Consider the following 15693-nt stretch of genomic DNA (forward strand, 5'->3'; position numbering starts at 1 on the left):
AGAGGAGAGGAGAGGAGAGGAGAGGAGAGGAGAGGAGAGGAGAGGAGAGGAGGGGGTGTGTGAAGAGGCACAGCAGCCTCGAGCCCTCCTTGCTGCTGCAGCTACCAGGGGAGGTAAAAGAACTGTAGCCCTGTCCACCTTTCCATTTGCACAACTATTCATAGACTTTTGGCCAGATGACAGAGAAGCAGAGCAGTTCCTCCTCGCCCTGCCACACATACCCTGTGTCTGCACCTAACTCCCAGCAGTCTGTCTGCGTAGGTGCAAACAGGGAGCTGGTCTCATCCTTTGGGGACATCCAAGATACAGCTGCCTGGTGCTTACAGCACCCCAGAGGCAACAGGAGACAAATACGGCCCAGGGCACATGGCCAAGCAGAGTGAGACGTTCCCAGGAGTGCTGCTGAAGATTGTTGAGCAAATTAACTCTATTAACACAAATGATAAGAGTGTGAGCTGCAGTCCCTGTACCTTCTATCTGACAGAATTCATCTGGTGGCTGCTTGTAATAGCATGACCTTAATGGACTCATCAAGGGAGCAAGGCTGTATCTCTGGCTAAACATGGATTTGGGACCACGCTGTGCTCTGGGCAGCTATAGCAGGCTGCTAAGATCAAGAGAGACACACTCTGGTGTAATGGGGTTCAGGATCTGGCCCCTTCATCCCTCCAGGAGAGGCAATTTCAAGTGTCATCACCTCCTCGAAACTGTACAGCAGAAGAAATAAATTACTAAAGGGATTTGATTGTTCATTACTCTGCTGAGCTGCAGGAAATGAAGCAGAACTAAAATTAAGGGCTGGGAGGCAGAGGAAACGTCAGATAACATTTCCCATCTTCTCCCCCAAACAGGCTGGGGCACTCTCCACACTGCTGCACTGAGCTGTGGAAGCCCCTGGTTCTGGGAAGGCAGGGGAGTCTGGAGTTGGCCAAGCAGGTTGGAGAGAGGGCAGGGTGAGGTTTGTGCTGGACTTGGATAGATGGGTTAGAGACAACGAAGTCATGTCTGGCCACTCTTTGCTAGAGCCACTGAGTGGCACAGAGAGACAGGGACATCCCAGGATCTGGAGTTAATGCAGACATTTCTTGGCTGAGGGGAAAGCACGGAGATGGAGCATGCGTGTGCACAAACAGGGGGGCTAAGCTTCTGTGGGTGGACACTGCTGCAAAAGACTGCTTGCTGTTGCACCCTCTGAACAACTGGCTCTTTCTGTTGCACAGTAATAACTTTGCTACGCTCTGTCCTTTCACACAGAGAAAAGGCTTCCTTCCTAAGCTCTGAAGCCATGTTTCCAGGTGCTGTTTAACAACTGCTACACCTTGCTCCAGGAGTGGAAGAAAAACCAGCCCACTAACAGGTCCCTGCAGGGGAGCTCCCACTACAACAGCTACTCCACAGAAGTCAGTCCTCAGCTCTGCTGGATCCCATGGGGTTAACACACTCCTCCTATTGCTGCTATCCAAACCCCATCCTTGTTAGTGGCCACTGGGAAGCATTGCAAGGGAAGGTCACCAGGGGTTAAAGCCGCATTCCAGACATGCTTTTGCAGCCAGCAGCTACTTAACCAGATGCTACTTAACCAGGGATGACTCTGCTGCTTCCCCTGCAGGAGAGGAAAGGGAGAAAGCTGGTCATTACTGGAGAGACCCAAGATGCCTCCACCCTTGGTGAATGGCAAAGCAATTGCCTTTGCTGGAATGTGTGTGAAATCTCCACTATCAAGCACATCCATGTGTCCACTTGCAGTTGGTCATGCTCCTCAAAGCAGGCACCCCAGGGAGGGCTGGATCTGCACAGCACACTGCCAAGCTCTCCCAAAACCTCATCAGAGACAGGCAAGTGGTTTGCAAAATCTTTAAGTGCCAGTTAGACTAGTAAAAATTACAGAGGAAAGCAAAGTGGGCAGGGATCTTAAAGGGATGTTGTGATTAGTACCTAGACAGTGAGATACCCACGCTCCGAATGCACTCAGGACCCAGGCGATACCCAGTCATGTGGTCTTCAGCAGAGGGGAATTAGAGAGGGGATATATCAGGTCACTCATAGAGGGGCTTGGCAGTTGTGACGGATTCCCGCTTGTGGGAGGGAGAGGAAGGACAACGCAGAGAGCGGTCAGGAGCATTTGCTTGTTTAACCACCCTTGGTGACACTGGCTTGTGGCCCCACTCAAAATACACGATATAACCGAGACCCTCCCAGCACCCGTTTGCTTGGACCAGATGCAGGGAGGTGCACCAGCAAGCGGAGCAGCCCCGTGTGGGAGGCGAGCTCCCCCGCCTCGCTGGGGCCCTGCGGACCCGCCCTGTGCAGTGGGGGATTTCCAGGGGAATGAGGCTGAAGCCCTGTGCGGCGGCAGTGTCGGGATTGCAGCCATGGCTTGGCACTCGCATCTGTGGTGGCTAATTGTGTAAATGAGAGTTACATCAACAAACACCCTGGCTGGAGAGGCTGTGACGGCTTTTAAAATTCCTTCTGACTTATATCAGGGCACAGAGGCAGAAGAGCAGCTCTGCCTTCATTTTGGTGTTTAACCTTTGTTTGGCTGGCTGCATCCCCAGCTCCTGAGGTGACACAAAACCAGAAGCACCTTCTCTTGCTAGCAAGAGAGGTCCTGAGCTCTTTCTGTAGTTGGAGGAGTCTCTGAGAGGCAGGGATGGGGAGGGCTGCTGGATCAGCTCTGCTCTTGCTATGCTTTTGTCATCCAGTGAAGCCCAGACACTCCTCCTGCTCAGAAAACCCTGCCAGCCACCTTTGCTAACCAAATTGCTCCTCTTCCCCATGCTGAGGTCTAATTCTCCCTCCTTCTCTCACTATGTGTCACCAGATGAACAGCACTTGGTAACAGAGCTGGTTCTGGATACTGCAGGGGTTAAGTTGTGCTGCAAACTGCAAACTGACTATTGAACATCGATTCGTGTTTGCACAGGGACAGTCTCTCCTCACTGTGAAGTGGTTTCACAAGTGTTTCTTGCAGCCTGGTCACCTCCACCTGCAGTTAGGCAAGGATCTGAGCTGGAGCAAGGTCTGAGCGGGGCTTAGGTGGGAGGAGACCGAGATGTTGTGTTCCCCTTCTCTACTTCAGGCCAGGACAAAAGGAAGGGGCATGAAGATTTTGGGCCCAGCTCTGATAGATGAAGGAAATGCTGCTGCTGAGGGGCAGGATGGCACTTCAGCCTCACACACTAATGGTCCAGTGCCACTGGCTCAGCTTTCTAAGCAGTGCCTTTCCCTTCTTAAACCCTTTTATCCTCTGGACGCTTAGCTGTCCCTGCAAGGGATTCACTTAATATACACAGTGAAGGGAACTGACCCCAGAGAAACCTACCCCACCTCTCCTCCCTCAGACTTAAGATCCCTTTAAAATCTCCAGTGACTTGCAAGCCCTGCTGGTTATCCTACCCTTTGGCCCATCAGCTCTGCCAGCTCACATCTCTGGCTCTCTTGGGAACAGTATTTCATTAACCCTTTGCAAACACAAGGCGTCATGAGGCTCTGAACCAGCTTGTGCCTGGGGGTGTGTATGCTATTGGAGCGTGTCTCAAATTAGCCAGTCCTGCTCTTGTCTTTAAAACCAAACTGGAGATGTATTTGTCCTGCCAAGTTTTTCAACTCAGTTTAATTTAGCTGTGTGAACTTGCCGTGTCTCAGGCTCCCTGGAATGTGTCAGGTGGGGTGTATTATAAATAGGCATCATCTGATCTCATTGTCTTGCTCAAAGGTTCAGCAAGCAGAAAGAGTCCAGCAAGTGCTAACTCCTTCCACTGGATCAGGGTGACAATCCAGGTCACAGACAGGCTTACTTTGAGCTGGCACTGTACCGGGACAGGCTGCTTTAGCCATGCAGGCTGTACATGCCTGTGAACAGGGATGCAGTTGAGCACGAAGGTAACTAACTCTAGTGAGGCTGGCAGCTAGAAGAGCTTCAAAGCTGCTAGCATAAAGAAAGGAGAATTCCTTCCCATTGATTTGCAATGTGTCTGTGAGCGAGGCAGCACATTGCTGAGTGCCTTGGCTAGCCAGCCATGAAATAGATGGGGATTTGTTTTGTGTGTGGAGGTGATAAATGGAAAGGGAACCCTACTTTGCAATTGGTTACAGATAAAGGCAGATCTTTGAGCAAACGGCTTATCAGAGGTGTTGTATGTTCTTATGCTGGTTTTCTGCGAAACACTGAGGGATCAAGTTGAAATTAGGAGGCAAAGACAGAAGCAGTGTGCAGCACTCTGAGCAACCTAGCTTCACTCAAATCTGCAGTGAACTAGGCCCAGAGACTGACTCAGCTTCCAGATTTATCTGGGGGATGCAGGTTAGTGTCTCAGCAGTTAGATGGGGCTCAGGCTCTCCCTGGGGCAGCTGAATACATGGCAGACAGTCAGGATAGAAAGAAGGCAGTACTGGTGTGAGACCCAGCCCTGTCACCCACCCTCACCCTTCCTGCCTGCCAGCACCGTTGTCCCACCCCACAGCTGTCTGTACAATTCATGCAGGACCCCATTCCACCGATCTGCTCCTCCCCACCTGCTCAGGCTGGATATCACTGTACATACACTGCAGCAAGTGCAGAATTATCTGGCTGATCACAGCTTTACATAAAAAGTTAATCCCAGACAGGCACATACCCTTGGTTGGGAAGGTAAAATATCCCACTTTCAAGTCTTGATACCAAGAACAGCCAGGCTGCTTCATGATGCAAATGTCCCAGCCGCACAAGTAGCTTTAAGGAAAGAGACCTTACTTCCAAAAGTGTGACAGACACTGTCTCTTCTTCCCTTTCCTTTTGCAAAGTCCTCCATATCACTCCCCCCATACCAAGAGCAAGTGAGTCATTTCCTCTGCTCTGGTATACCCTTCTCTGGAAGCTTTCCAGTTTATCCGTCTTTGCCTCACTTCAAGTTCCCTTTGGGAACACCTCTCTTGCTCTCCTGCAAGCTGGTTCTCAAAAGCCTTCGTTGTTCCTCTACTATTATTTACTATTGCGCTCTGCAGCTGCACTATTTCACCCCGTGGGCACGGCACGTGTGGACAGCTCCGTCCGTTTGTCTCTGTGCTTTGAAACGCTACCGTGGCTGTTTGCAGTAAATCTGAGCCATGGTTCTGTCCAGACAGAGGCATCAGCCCCGCCGCTGTTTGGACAAGGGTTTTTTCATAGCTGGTGCTATGGAACTATGCGTCAGTTGTGCACTGTGATTGTGCCTGATGCATCTCTCCGGGATGGACATTCTTCACTTATGTGGGAGATGTGAACAACTGATGGCATTGGACTGCTGGATGTGATTTAACTGAGCATTGGGACTGGTGAATTATAGTCTCAGCACCTCACAAAATGTTTTAATTGATCTAGTTGGTAGAAAGATCTTCATCTGTTACCGGTTACTTTTGGAAACCCAGAGACACACACCATCAGGTGACTGGGAAGGATGCTTTATGGGTAGATAACCACTTTTCTTCCTTTCCTGTGCCTGCTTCCACCTCCAGAAGAGCTGTGGGAGAACAAAGTAACGAACAAAACTGCTCTGAAAGAGACTGGGGGTGGGGTGTCCTTCTTTTCTCCTTAATTGTAATACCATGAATTAATTCCGTTTCCAGCAGGAACGAGGAGTTCCCAGCAGCCCTTAGACATCCAGATAAGGCTGAGCTATTCGTTCAGCCCCTTTGGGTTCTCTGGTGTCTGCCTCACTGCCAACTGCTTCACACAAACTTTTTGGAGAGTTTTAAATTATTCGAGCGTGACACAGAGCGAGGGGTTTTGCATTCTTAATTGGCAAAGCCTTTTTCCACTCCAGTCTGGAGGCCCCTGAGCTGTCCTGCCAATTTATTCTGATCCTGATTCACAAGCCTTGCAAACATCTTCCCAGGGCTGCCCAAAAGCCCTGTCCATGTAACTGAATCCTCATCTGCCAGTTCTTATCATCTTCTCCTGAGGCTTTCACGGTGCCCTCCTGTTTGACTTACAACACGCCTTCTTGCAGCCACCTGCCCTCCAGAAAAGCCCTCTTGGTGCCTCTGACTTTACCTGTTTAAAGAGGCAATGCAGACAGAGGAGAGCAGGAAATAGGCTGGTTTGCAGGTGAGCCCTCCAAACAGTACTAGCCACAGCTTTTCCCCAGGAAGGGGAGATTGAGGAAAGAAACACCTGGGGATGCAGATGAAAGAAGGTTTAAAAAAAGGGGGGGGGGGGAGGAAAAAGAAAGAGGGAAGATCCAGCAGAAAGGAAGGTGTCTCTCTCTCTGCCTCTCCCCATTTCTTCTCCTCTTGTCTGCACTTTCTTGCTCTGTCAGGACTTTAATTTCTCATTTACCTTCCTTGTCTCCTGGTGTTTCCTCTTATGGTCAACAATTGTCCCTGTTGCCTTTCACAGCTTCCTAGCTGAACTCCTGCAAAGATGTGACCAACATTTTTGCAGGATGGCTCAGCCTGTCCTCAAGAAAGAAATCTGCACATGTAGGGGCAGGGCTTGTTGTCATAGGATTTTGTCATTGTTTGGTACTTGCCATTCTGTGGAAGCACTGCATTGCCACAGAGCCCTGTCTTAGGCAGCTGGGATGGGTACCAACACTGGGATGTTCATACCATAGACTTGAGAACTTGCCAAGAAGGAAGTACTCTGATAGACACCCCAAAACATCTGCATTTCTCCTGGTGCTCCTCCATTCTTTCCTTCTGCTCATCCACTTACTGTCTTTACCCAGTGCCCTGTATTTACCCCTCTCTCTTCTGCAAACTGATGGCTGCATTATCCCCACTTTGAATTTTCCTGGCCCCTTTCCGCTATGACACAGCCCTGTTCAAGTTCCTGGAGATTAATTTTAGCTTTATTTATTTATTTATTTCCCTCTTTCTCCTCCCGCCTCCTTCCCCCACACACATATACACACCTACTGATTTACAGCGGTAGCAGGAGGCTGATGTTCTCTGCTCGCTACCTGCCATCCAGAGAGCCATTAGGGGCCAATTCATCACGGAAATGCCCCAGCCAAAGTGACTGGAAGATTCTTTACAGTCGCCGTCCCTGCCACAATCTCGCATGCTGTCAGGGGCTTTGGATTGCAACATGTCAGCTGTCTGCCTGAGCATGGCTGTAAGTGAGCCGTCTCAAGGCAGAAATATTATTTACAAAATAATGTGGCTTATGGAGAAGGGAAGAGAAATAAAGGTGACTGCCGCTGCCGAGGACAGTGGGAAGCGGGGCCTCATGTTCTGGTGACTACAGCATCCTGCCACTCGAAGACACACAGCTCTGAGTTCTTAATTAAGGAACAGGGGAAGGTGGGGTGTGGGATGCTGACCAGTGGAGGCTCTGGGGTGTCCTTGTGAGGCAGGAGAAAACCAGGTTTGCATGGAAAGGGATGGGGGATCAGTGTCAAGACAATTCCCAGGGCAAATTCTTCATTGGTAGCAATGCCTCAGCATGGTGCTGGGAGTTGAAGTGTTTTGTACTGATACAGTAAACAAGCCAGTTTCTCTGCTGTGCAATTTGTTGGTATTGACCAGAGAGGGGACTTCCCTGGGAAATGTTTATATACCTCAGTTCACTTCTGGATGACAGCAGCAAATCTGAAAGGTGAAGAAGGCTGGCTGTGAGGTGAGGTCTGGGAATAGGCTGTTGGCAACGATTCAGCGCAATCAGTTCTGCAATTGCACCTGGGACGTGAGATTTCAGGGAGCCCAGCCTTCGAGCTAAGCAAGTGCTGAATCCATGGATGTGAGGTGGGAGTAAGTGGCAGATTTTCACCCTGAAAAGTCCTGTATAAGTTGTCCTATGTGGTTTGGGAATGCGTGCATATACATTTTATAGCCATGCACACGTGTAAAGTGGGTATAATTTTGAGGCCTTGGGGATGGGTAGTTTAGTGGAGATACTGGCTACCACTATGATACCCAAAGCCATAATTGTTGCAGAATAAGGTACATATAGTCCAGTATCTAGTCTCTAAGAGCAGCCAGTAGTCAGTGCATTAAGAAAAGTACAAAAATTAAGTGTGACAGACAAGTTCCACAAAGCACCTTGTTCCCTCATCCCTGTCTCGCTCCCCTCCCCTGAATTTCTTTTCCTTCTCCTCCTCCTCCTCCTTCTTCCTCCATTCCAATTATCTCCTTCTTTCATCACTGCCAGAGCTGTAAGTACAAAGTACCAATTAGCTAGTTTTCAAGTTTAATTAGGTTGGAAGGTAGAGCAAATTAAATCCTTTTATCGTACATTTCAAAGCACTTTCCCATCAGGCCCATGGGATAGGTTTCCTTTGAATGAGGTCCACATTAGTCACCAAGGAGCTGGCCCAAGTCACAGAGCTCTCCAGCCATAGGACAAACAGGAGATGAAATGCAAGATACGATATATCTCCCCCTCACCCCTAAATCCTACACTCAGGACATATTTTTGTAAGAGTTAGGGGTGCACATACCTCTGCTCCACCTCAATAAATTGAGCATTAGTCCTTAGCTCTTCTAAGGTCTACATTAATAACAAAGCTCTCCTTCATTTCAACAGCGCCAGGAATTCAGTGAAGACACTGTGACAAAGCCCTGCAGAATGCTTTCAAGATAGTTAAATAATATCAAGTAGCAGGTCCACATGAGTCCGTCTGCACCACATGGGGTGGCTGCTTAGAAGCACCTTTATTCCCTAAATGCTTCTTTCCTTGAGGACAGAACAAAGGCAGAAAAACGGATCCAGGAATAACCACCTGATTTAAGGGGAAATTAAGCGGTTAGCTCTTGGAGACACAGTGGGCTGCGGTTGTAGCCACAGCTTTCTGTTCCTTTTCAGCTCTGACTACTACATTTCAGCATGACCTGTCTCCCCCCGTGAAGCTGCCCGCACACAGCTACCTGAGACAGTTTCAGAGCGCGTTGACATCTTTGCTCCCAGAGCCCCTGGTTCTACTGGTCTTAGCGCCTTACTGGTTGTGTTGTCTGATGCTCTAACCCTCTCTCCCGTGCTTCCCTGTGTGTTGCAGATAAGCCACTACCTCAGGGTGCCCCAGGAGGCATTATCGGGATCGTGGGAGGAGTCATCGCAGCAGCTCTCATCATCGGCGTGGCTGTCACTGTAATTATTGTCTACAGGCGGCAACAAAAGAACCGCACTGAAACGGACAATGACCTGTAAGTAGCACCACGCTCGCAGAAGTACAGCACAGTAATGGTACAGGTGCTATTGGATGGGGCAGCAGACAGACAGCACCACTGACCCTTCTGCTACCTGCACGCAAGAAAAGCCTGGTGGCAAACTGCTTTTCCTGCCATTTCTTCCTGTCTGCCACCATCTGGCTCGCTCCTCTGACTCTCTTCCCTTCCTTGGGCCCCCCCAATGCTTTCCATCCTGCTCTCTCCTGTTTCTGAACTCTTATCGCAAGCATTAAGTGGAAACTGAAGCACAACAATGTTCACCCAGATGCTGCTTTTCCTTGGACACGGTGCAGCTGCTCAGTGCCACTCTCACCTCCAGTGGTAGGAGAGGATCCTATTCCTCCTTTTTCAGAGAAATGGCTTCAGGCTCCTGTTTTAGACTAAATCACACTCTATCATCAGAGAGGGGTCTCGGATAGACCCTGAGCAGCTCTGAATGTATCCCAAAGAGTCCAGAAAGGATTCACATCCACTCAGCATTCCAGTTTTGTATATATGCCAGCCTGAAGACATGAACTCTGGCGATACGAGAGTAGGAAGAGGGGATGCCCCAGGGGCTCCTCTTTGACAGGTACTTGCTTTGCTCTGCCCTACACTGTGCAGCACAGATCCCAGGCAGGGAATTTGGTGGTGTGGAGTTCAGCCTATGCAGCCTGAACAGAGCCCTCTTCAGAAATATTTACCCTGGCCTCTTCCTGAAAAGCTCTGTCTTGTCACTGTCTTTTCACAAGAGCACCCCCTCCCTTCCTTCCCTCCTCACAGGGGAGGCACGGAAAGCCCAAAGGCTAGAAGTTGCTTTTATCTTCCACAACCCCCCACCTCATTGTTGTTACATCTTGGCCACATTTTGTGCTCCATTTAATCCCATTTGAGAGAGGGCATTGGAGGATAGCGGGAGAGGGAGGGAAGAGAACCAGGGAAAGCAGGAGGGGAGACAGAAAGGCAGACAAACAAAAAAAATAGCACCACAAGGTGAAATTGCATCAACAGCATCGGCCCTATGATCGAGATGCATTCAGACAATCCACTTCCCACAATGGCCCTCCACGCAGGCACAGGGAAGAGCCACTTCAGCTGAGAATAGAAACACATGGTGCCCTAGTTTGCAGAGGTGCTGCCTCTATTGTGGAGCCTGTTCCAAAGCCTCCGAAAGTTAATAGCATTTCTTTTCTTTAGAGCCATAAAGTCAATGTTTTGCAGAGCCTCAGGGACCCGTTTTACTCTCCCCCTCACCCGTACACTCCGGTCCCATGCTGGAATCCATTGGGTTGCCAAGGAAAGTCACCCATCTCTATCAGAAGATCTGGTGAAGTTTGCACAGAGAGAAGGGAGGGGGAGCCAGCTAATGAGGGGATCAGAGTTTTAATAAGTTTTGTAAAAGGATTATACACATCTGTGCTTATGAACAGAATGTGCAGAGACCGTCTCTAGGCTGGGATTATAATGGCTGCCAATCCTTATGCTCTGGGGCAAAAGCTGATCCCCTGAGTGGGGGTCAGGGATAAATGTCCCTGCGTGGCATAGCATGTCTACGAGGAAGGTTCAAACTCCTACTGGGAACCCTGTGGCAGGGGCTACTGTTCCAGGTAAGCTCCCAAAGCTCCCAAATTGGGTCTGACATTACCTTGTTGATTTGCAGTGATCACTGCCAGACACTTTCTTGTACCCTACAGCCACAAAATGAGCCACCTCCCATGGGATGATTTGGAGCCATTCCAAAACAGTGCCGGGAGACAGGTATCCCAGCTGCACCCTTGGGATCTGCAATCCAACATGGGGATTTGCTTGGAATTAGGAACAGAATGCTAGGAGGGAGGTTATTTCTAGTAACAATTCTAACTGCAGTGAGAAAGAGGGCATGGGGAGGTGGGGTTACTGAGAATAATTGATATGATTATATTGGCAGTTCGGTGACAAATACAATCAAATCTTTGGTGCATGCAGGATCCGGCTTGTTGTGGCACATCAAAGCAAGCGGACCCCTTTCTCTTGCTCTCTAATCAGCAACCTCTTCTTTGTCTGCAGAATTGACTTGCCTCCATCCCACAAGCCTGCCCCTCCACCAAAGAGGAAACAGGAGATGAAAAGCCACCTGACTGCAGAAGACATCCAGGTATGCCTCCCCAGCCCAGCTGTAAGTTCCTTCCTCTGGCAAGGAAAACTGATTCCAAGCAGTGTCCACAGTGCCTAAATTTTGGAAGGTTTGCAAGAGCAAAGAAGTCCATTGCTTAAGTTTGAGGGGCAGCAAGAAAGGACTTGTCTGCTCAGAATTCCCAAACGTTGGCACTAACTGAAAGCTGTAATTTGGATCCTGGTACTCTCTTTTGTGGGGATTGAATTCTGAATGAGGTGGTGTTCAGACGGGATCTTAGGTGTGAGGACTTCTGAGCATCCCCACCACTTTGAATGTCATGAGCAGTAGTGAGGGGTGTGAGAATGAAAGAAAAGAGAACAGGAGGCAAATAATACAGAAGGAGCAAGGGAGCAGGTAAGATGCACTGCCCTTCATGGTGATACCTTGTGGTGGTGTCACCTGAAGCAGATGGTGCCCCAAGCTGTGACAGAAGGATAGTACTTGCTGTTCTCATCCCTCTTCTCTCTCCTCTATAACAGGTTGTTCACTTAGACAACATGAAACACGAGGAGGAAATCCAGAAACTCCCTTTGCAGACTCCATACTATGACATGGCAGCCACCGAGCCCTCTCCCTACACTGACAAACTGGTAAGGAGATCTGGGTGCTAATAGTACTGCCTGGCCTCATCCTCACCCCCAGCCTCACTGCCTTTCACACAGGATCTCTCGCCCTAAAAAATGAAAGACAGGGGTGAACAAGGAGCCTTCGCAGTCCAGGAGTATCCTCTCCTGGAGGAAGGCAACCTCCACACTCTAATCTCAGCCAACCTTTCAAATACCACTGATCCTAATTCAGCACTTGCCCCTTTTGCCCTCAGTTTCCACAGGTCCTAGAGCTGTGCCTTTATGGGTCATTCCTCAGTAAAACACCCTGCTTATTCCAAATCTTCATCAGAGGACTATCACAACCTGTGGTAGTCTCATCTTTACCTACATATGACAGCTAGGCCTACAAGCCACCTATCCCACCCCAGTCACTCTTCACCTCCTGCAACTGAGCCCCTTGCTCAATTGTTTGTAGCTGAATGAAGCAGCTCTCAAAGAGCAGCATGCACCGCAGTGAGAGCTTCACAAAGCAATTATCTGCAGGGCAGAGCATGCCAGTGTTTGACTCTCAATTGACAACAAGTTCTTTAAACCCCCTTTTTTTGTGTGGATTCGTTCAGCCTCAGATAGGGAGATGCTAATGCGAGGCAGCAGCAGCAGAGAGATTAAGGGTCAGGGAGAGATATTAGCAGCCATGCGGGAAAGGCTGGTTTTCAAGGACTGAGGCTGAAGGAGGAAATGTTAGATTCAAAGGGCAAAGGCATAGGAAACAGAACAGGTAGGATTAGAGTCCTCCCTTAACAAGAAAACAGAAAACCTTCCTCCTCCCAGGCCTTGGACAATATCCTTTCCCTCCCTCACCCCGTCGCATGGGGCTGATCCCCCCCATCCTCCATGGGAGACATGGGATCCCCATGTAAATGCTGCAGGTCTCTCAAACTCTTCTCCCACAAGGGGTGGTTCAGAGCACTACGCACCAAGCCTGGTGCTTCTACATCTCAGCAATGTGAACACATTTGTTTGAGAAAGCAGTATAAATATCAGCCCATATTAGAGTAATATTTTACAAAGATAACTAATTATAACCCTCCCTCCAGTTCATCCTGGAATGACCCTTTAATGGGTATTCCTGTGCAGATAATAGAAGGACAGGGACCAGTGACCTTTAGCTAGCAGAAGTCTGCAGCACGACAGATGCCGAGGGCACTGGAAATAAAAAGACATGGTTCTGTGCTGAGCTGTGTTGGTGTGATCCTATTTACTTCATCCTAGCTGAACATGGTTGATGTCCCTAAAGAAAAACTTCCCTTTGGAGCCCTCCCTCAGTCCTGGGGCTTGTCTCCAGCTCTTTCTAATCCTTGCTGAGTGGTAGCTGAGTTTTAAAGGAAACGCAGGACGCTAGAGCCAGACGGGCTGCTCTGTGGAGAGCATCTAAGAGCCGAATTTCAGGCAAGCAGGAGGATGGAGGAGCTCATTTCGGGAAATAACGAGTAGTCAGTTAATTAAGTGGCAGAGTTAGTGATGTGAGATGGGGCCTGATGGGTAGCTGCTCTGTAACCATGGGAACCGAGTTTGCTGCTCTCAATCCTGATCTGAGAAGATGCATTTCTATGTCCCACACTTGGCACTTGCTGCTCCTTAGCCATAGTTTTAGCCAAGAGGTGACAGACTGTGGAGCCCTCGTTTCATTTGGCCCATGAAGGAACTCCCTCTGCAGCAGGGATGTGGCATCTCGGTGACTCAACCGCTGCTGCCACAGCTGTGCCTGCTCTCGGCACAAGTCTAGCACAACTGTGAATTGGCCCTGTCCTCTGGTCAGCTTGGCTGGCAGTCCCTGTAAATGGTATCAGGCTCCCCCACCACACAGATGCACCACGCTTTGGCTTTTTGCCCCAGGAATGAGATGAGGCTTGCTCCCATTTCCTGCTAAATCACTGTATCCTTTGGGCAGGCAGCAGGCTATTCGAGTTCGTGACTGGTAAGGGGAAGGAGGGTGTCACTTTGCTGCCAGGGAGTGCTGGTTTTGCTGGATTCTTCCCAGATAACACGGACAGCATGTGCTGCCACAGCCAGGGCCAGGTGTGCATCACGTTGCCCAGCCACGCTTTGAAGGGAGCCAGCTTTTGCCCTCCTCCCTACAGGACCACTCAGAGGCATCACTTTTTTCACCCCTAAAGCATTGCAGAGGCCTCCTGTTCATGTCGCAGACACGCGCTTCCCTGCAGAGGAGATGCTGAGGAGTGTCTGGCTGGGATAGCACTTGCACGGAAACCTCTGGAGAACAGCAGCAGGGATAGTGGTGGTTACCGAAACCAGCACACTCAGCTCAGGCCCAGTCACCACATTCCAACAGCATGCTAAGGGACTGACGAAGGCAAGCTAGACCTGGCACAGTCCTTCACCTGAGAGATGGGTCAGTTGGAGGATGAGGAGGGAAGCACATTCCTTCAGCTTCATTGGGTCTCTGCCAACCTCACTTTGATGCAGCCCCCCTCCCACTGTGTTCAGACACAGATGTAGGCAGCTGCTCTGTTCTGTATGTGGTTCTGGGATCCTTTAGAGGGGAACGCACAAGAGAAAGGCAGGATATTCTTGTTCTGCTTGCACTTCATCTGGAGATTTGACTTGGGAGGGTAGTGAAGAAGATGAGAGTTGAAGGGAAGGGATTCTGCAGGAAAATGGGGCGGGTGCATTCAGCTTTAAATGAATTGTGCAAAACCTCGCAATTTGGGATAAACTAGATTCATCACAAGGCGGCATGAAAGCCACTGCCTGGGGTTGACAATTTCACAGCACTAGAATGGGAGTCAGAAAGTGATTAGAGATGGCAAAGAGGGAGGGAGGGGAAAATGGGAGAGGTGCCAGGAGAAAATAAAACAGGCAGGTGGAGGAGGAATCCGCAAAGAGGGTGTGCAGGTATGTGTGTGCAGACGTGTGCAGATGCATGCTGGCCGGGGACCAGGTGAAAGGGAGAGGCTGGGGCATGTCTGCAGGGACAGGATACCTGCAGAAAGTAGCAGGGGCAGGCCCTGTGTCAGAGGCTACAAAGGAATATATATGTTTATGTGTTGCAAACTGTGGGAAAGCTAACATGAAGCTGACAGCACAGAAATATGCAAGGAGAGTGTAGTGGACAATTAAAGGTACAGAAGTGGGCATAAGGGTGCTGGAGTTGCCTGCAGCATTTGTCTCTGAGCTCTTGTGGGGTAAAAGCTTTGGTTTATGTGAGGATATCTAAGCCGGAGTGAATGGGATGGAAAGGTGAGTGTGTGTTTCAGATAACACCTACAAAGACTATGCACGCCTGAGAGTGCCGGTACCCACGCGTGTCAGTGCGCAGAGTAACACGTGTGTGGGTAAAAGCAGAGGTGTGCTCTGTGTGCACATGGCAGTGCCCATATGTCATGTAGATGCTGTGTGTTTGTGTGCAAGAGGGAGCATGAGCGAGAGAGGTGGAGGTACGAGTGCATGTAGGAGCAGAAGTATGATGAGTGTACGTATTGGCAATACCCATTTGCGCAGGTAGAAGGGAAAGTTTCATTGCTGCAGACAGCAAAATAATTCCTTTCAGTTTACAGGGCAATTACCAGGGTGCTGATGCTGATGATTTACACAGAGCGCTTGCATGTGGTAGTGCTAGACCTTGTATACAAGTCACATTATTGATATTGTAATAAATTTTGCTCCAAACAAGCAGCAGGGAGCAGGAGCAAGCCCAAGAGTGGCAGAAAGCAGGGGAACTCCATGGAGAAAACATCTCCAGTGGGAAGGAAGCACTATTTTGGAGAAGAGTGAGGCAAAGTAGACAGCATAGGAATGAGGAGGTAGGAATGAGGAGGTAAAGACTTTGTCTGCTTTTCTCTGGGACTAGAGGGGGTACTG

General features: G+C 49.6%; 1 protein-coding gene across 1 annotated transcript in view; it reads left to right on the forward strand.

The window, feature by feature from the left end:
* Positions 1-15693, forward strand: part of PVRL1 (poliovirus receptor-related 1 (herpesvirus entry mediator C)) — a 64645-nt gene that overhangs the window by 39109 nt on the left and 9843 nt on the right. The window contains exons 7-9 of the mRNA XM_009330410.1: positions 8958-9105; positions 11155-11242; positions 11743-11853. Of these exons, the coding sequence (XP_009328685.1) occupies positions 8958-9105; positions 11155-11242; positions 11743-11853 (347 nt within the window). The remainder of the gene's footprint in view (positions 1-8957; positions 9106-11154; positions 11243-11742; positions 11854-15693) is intronic.

Source organism: Pygoscelis adeliae, unplaced genomic scaffold (genome assembly GCF_000699105.1).
Source record: "Pygoscelis adeliae isolate BGI_AS28 unplaced genomic scaffold, ASM69910v1 Scaffold608, whole genome shotgun sequence".
NCBI lineage: Eukaryota > Metazoa > Chordata > Aves > Sphenisciformes > Spheniscidae > Pygoscelis > Pygoscelis adeliae.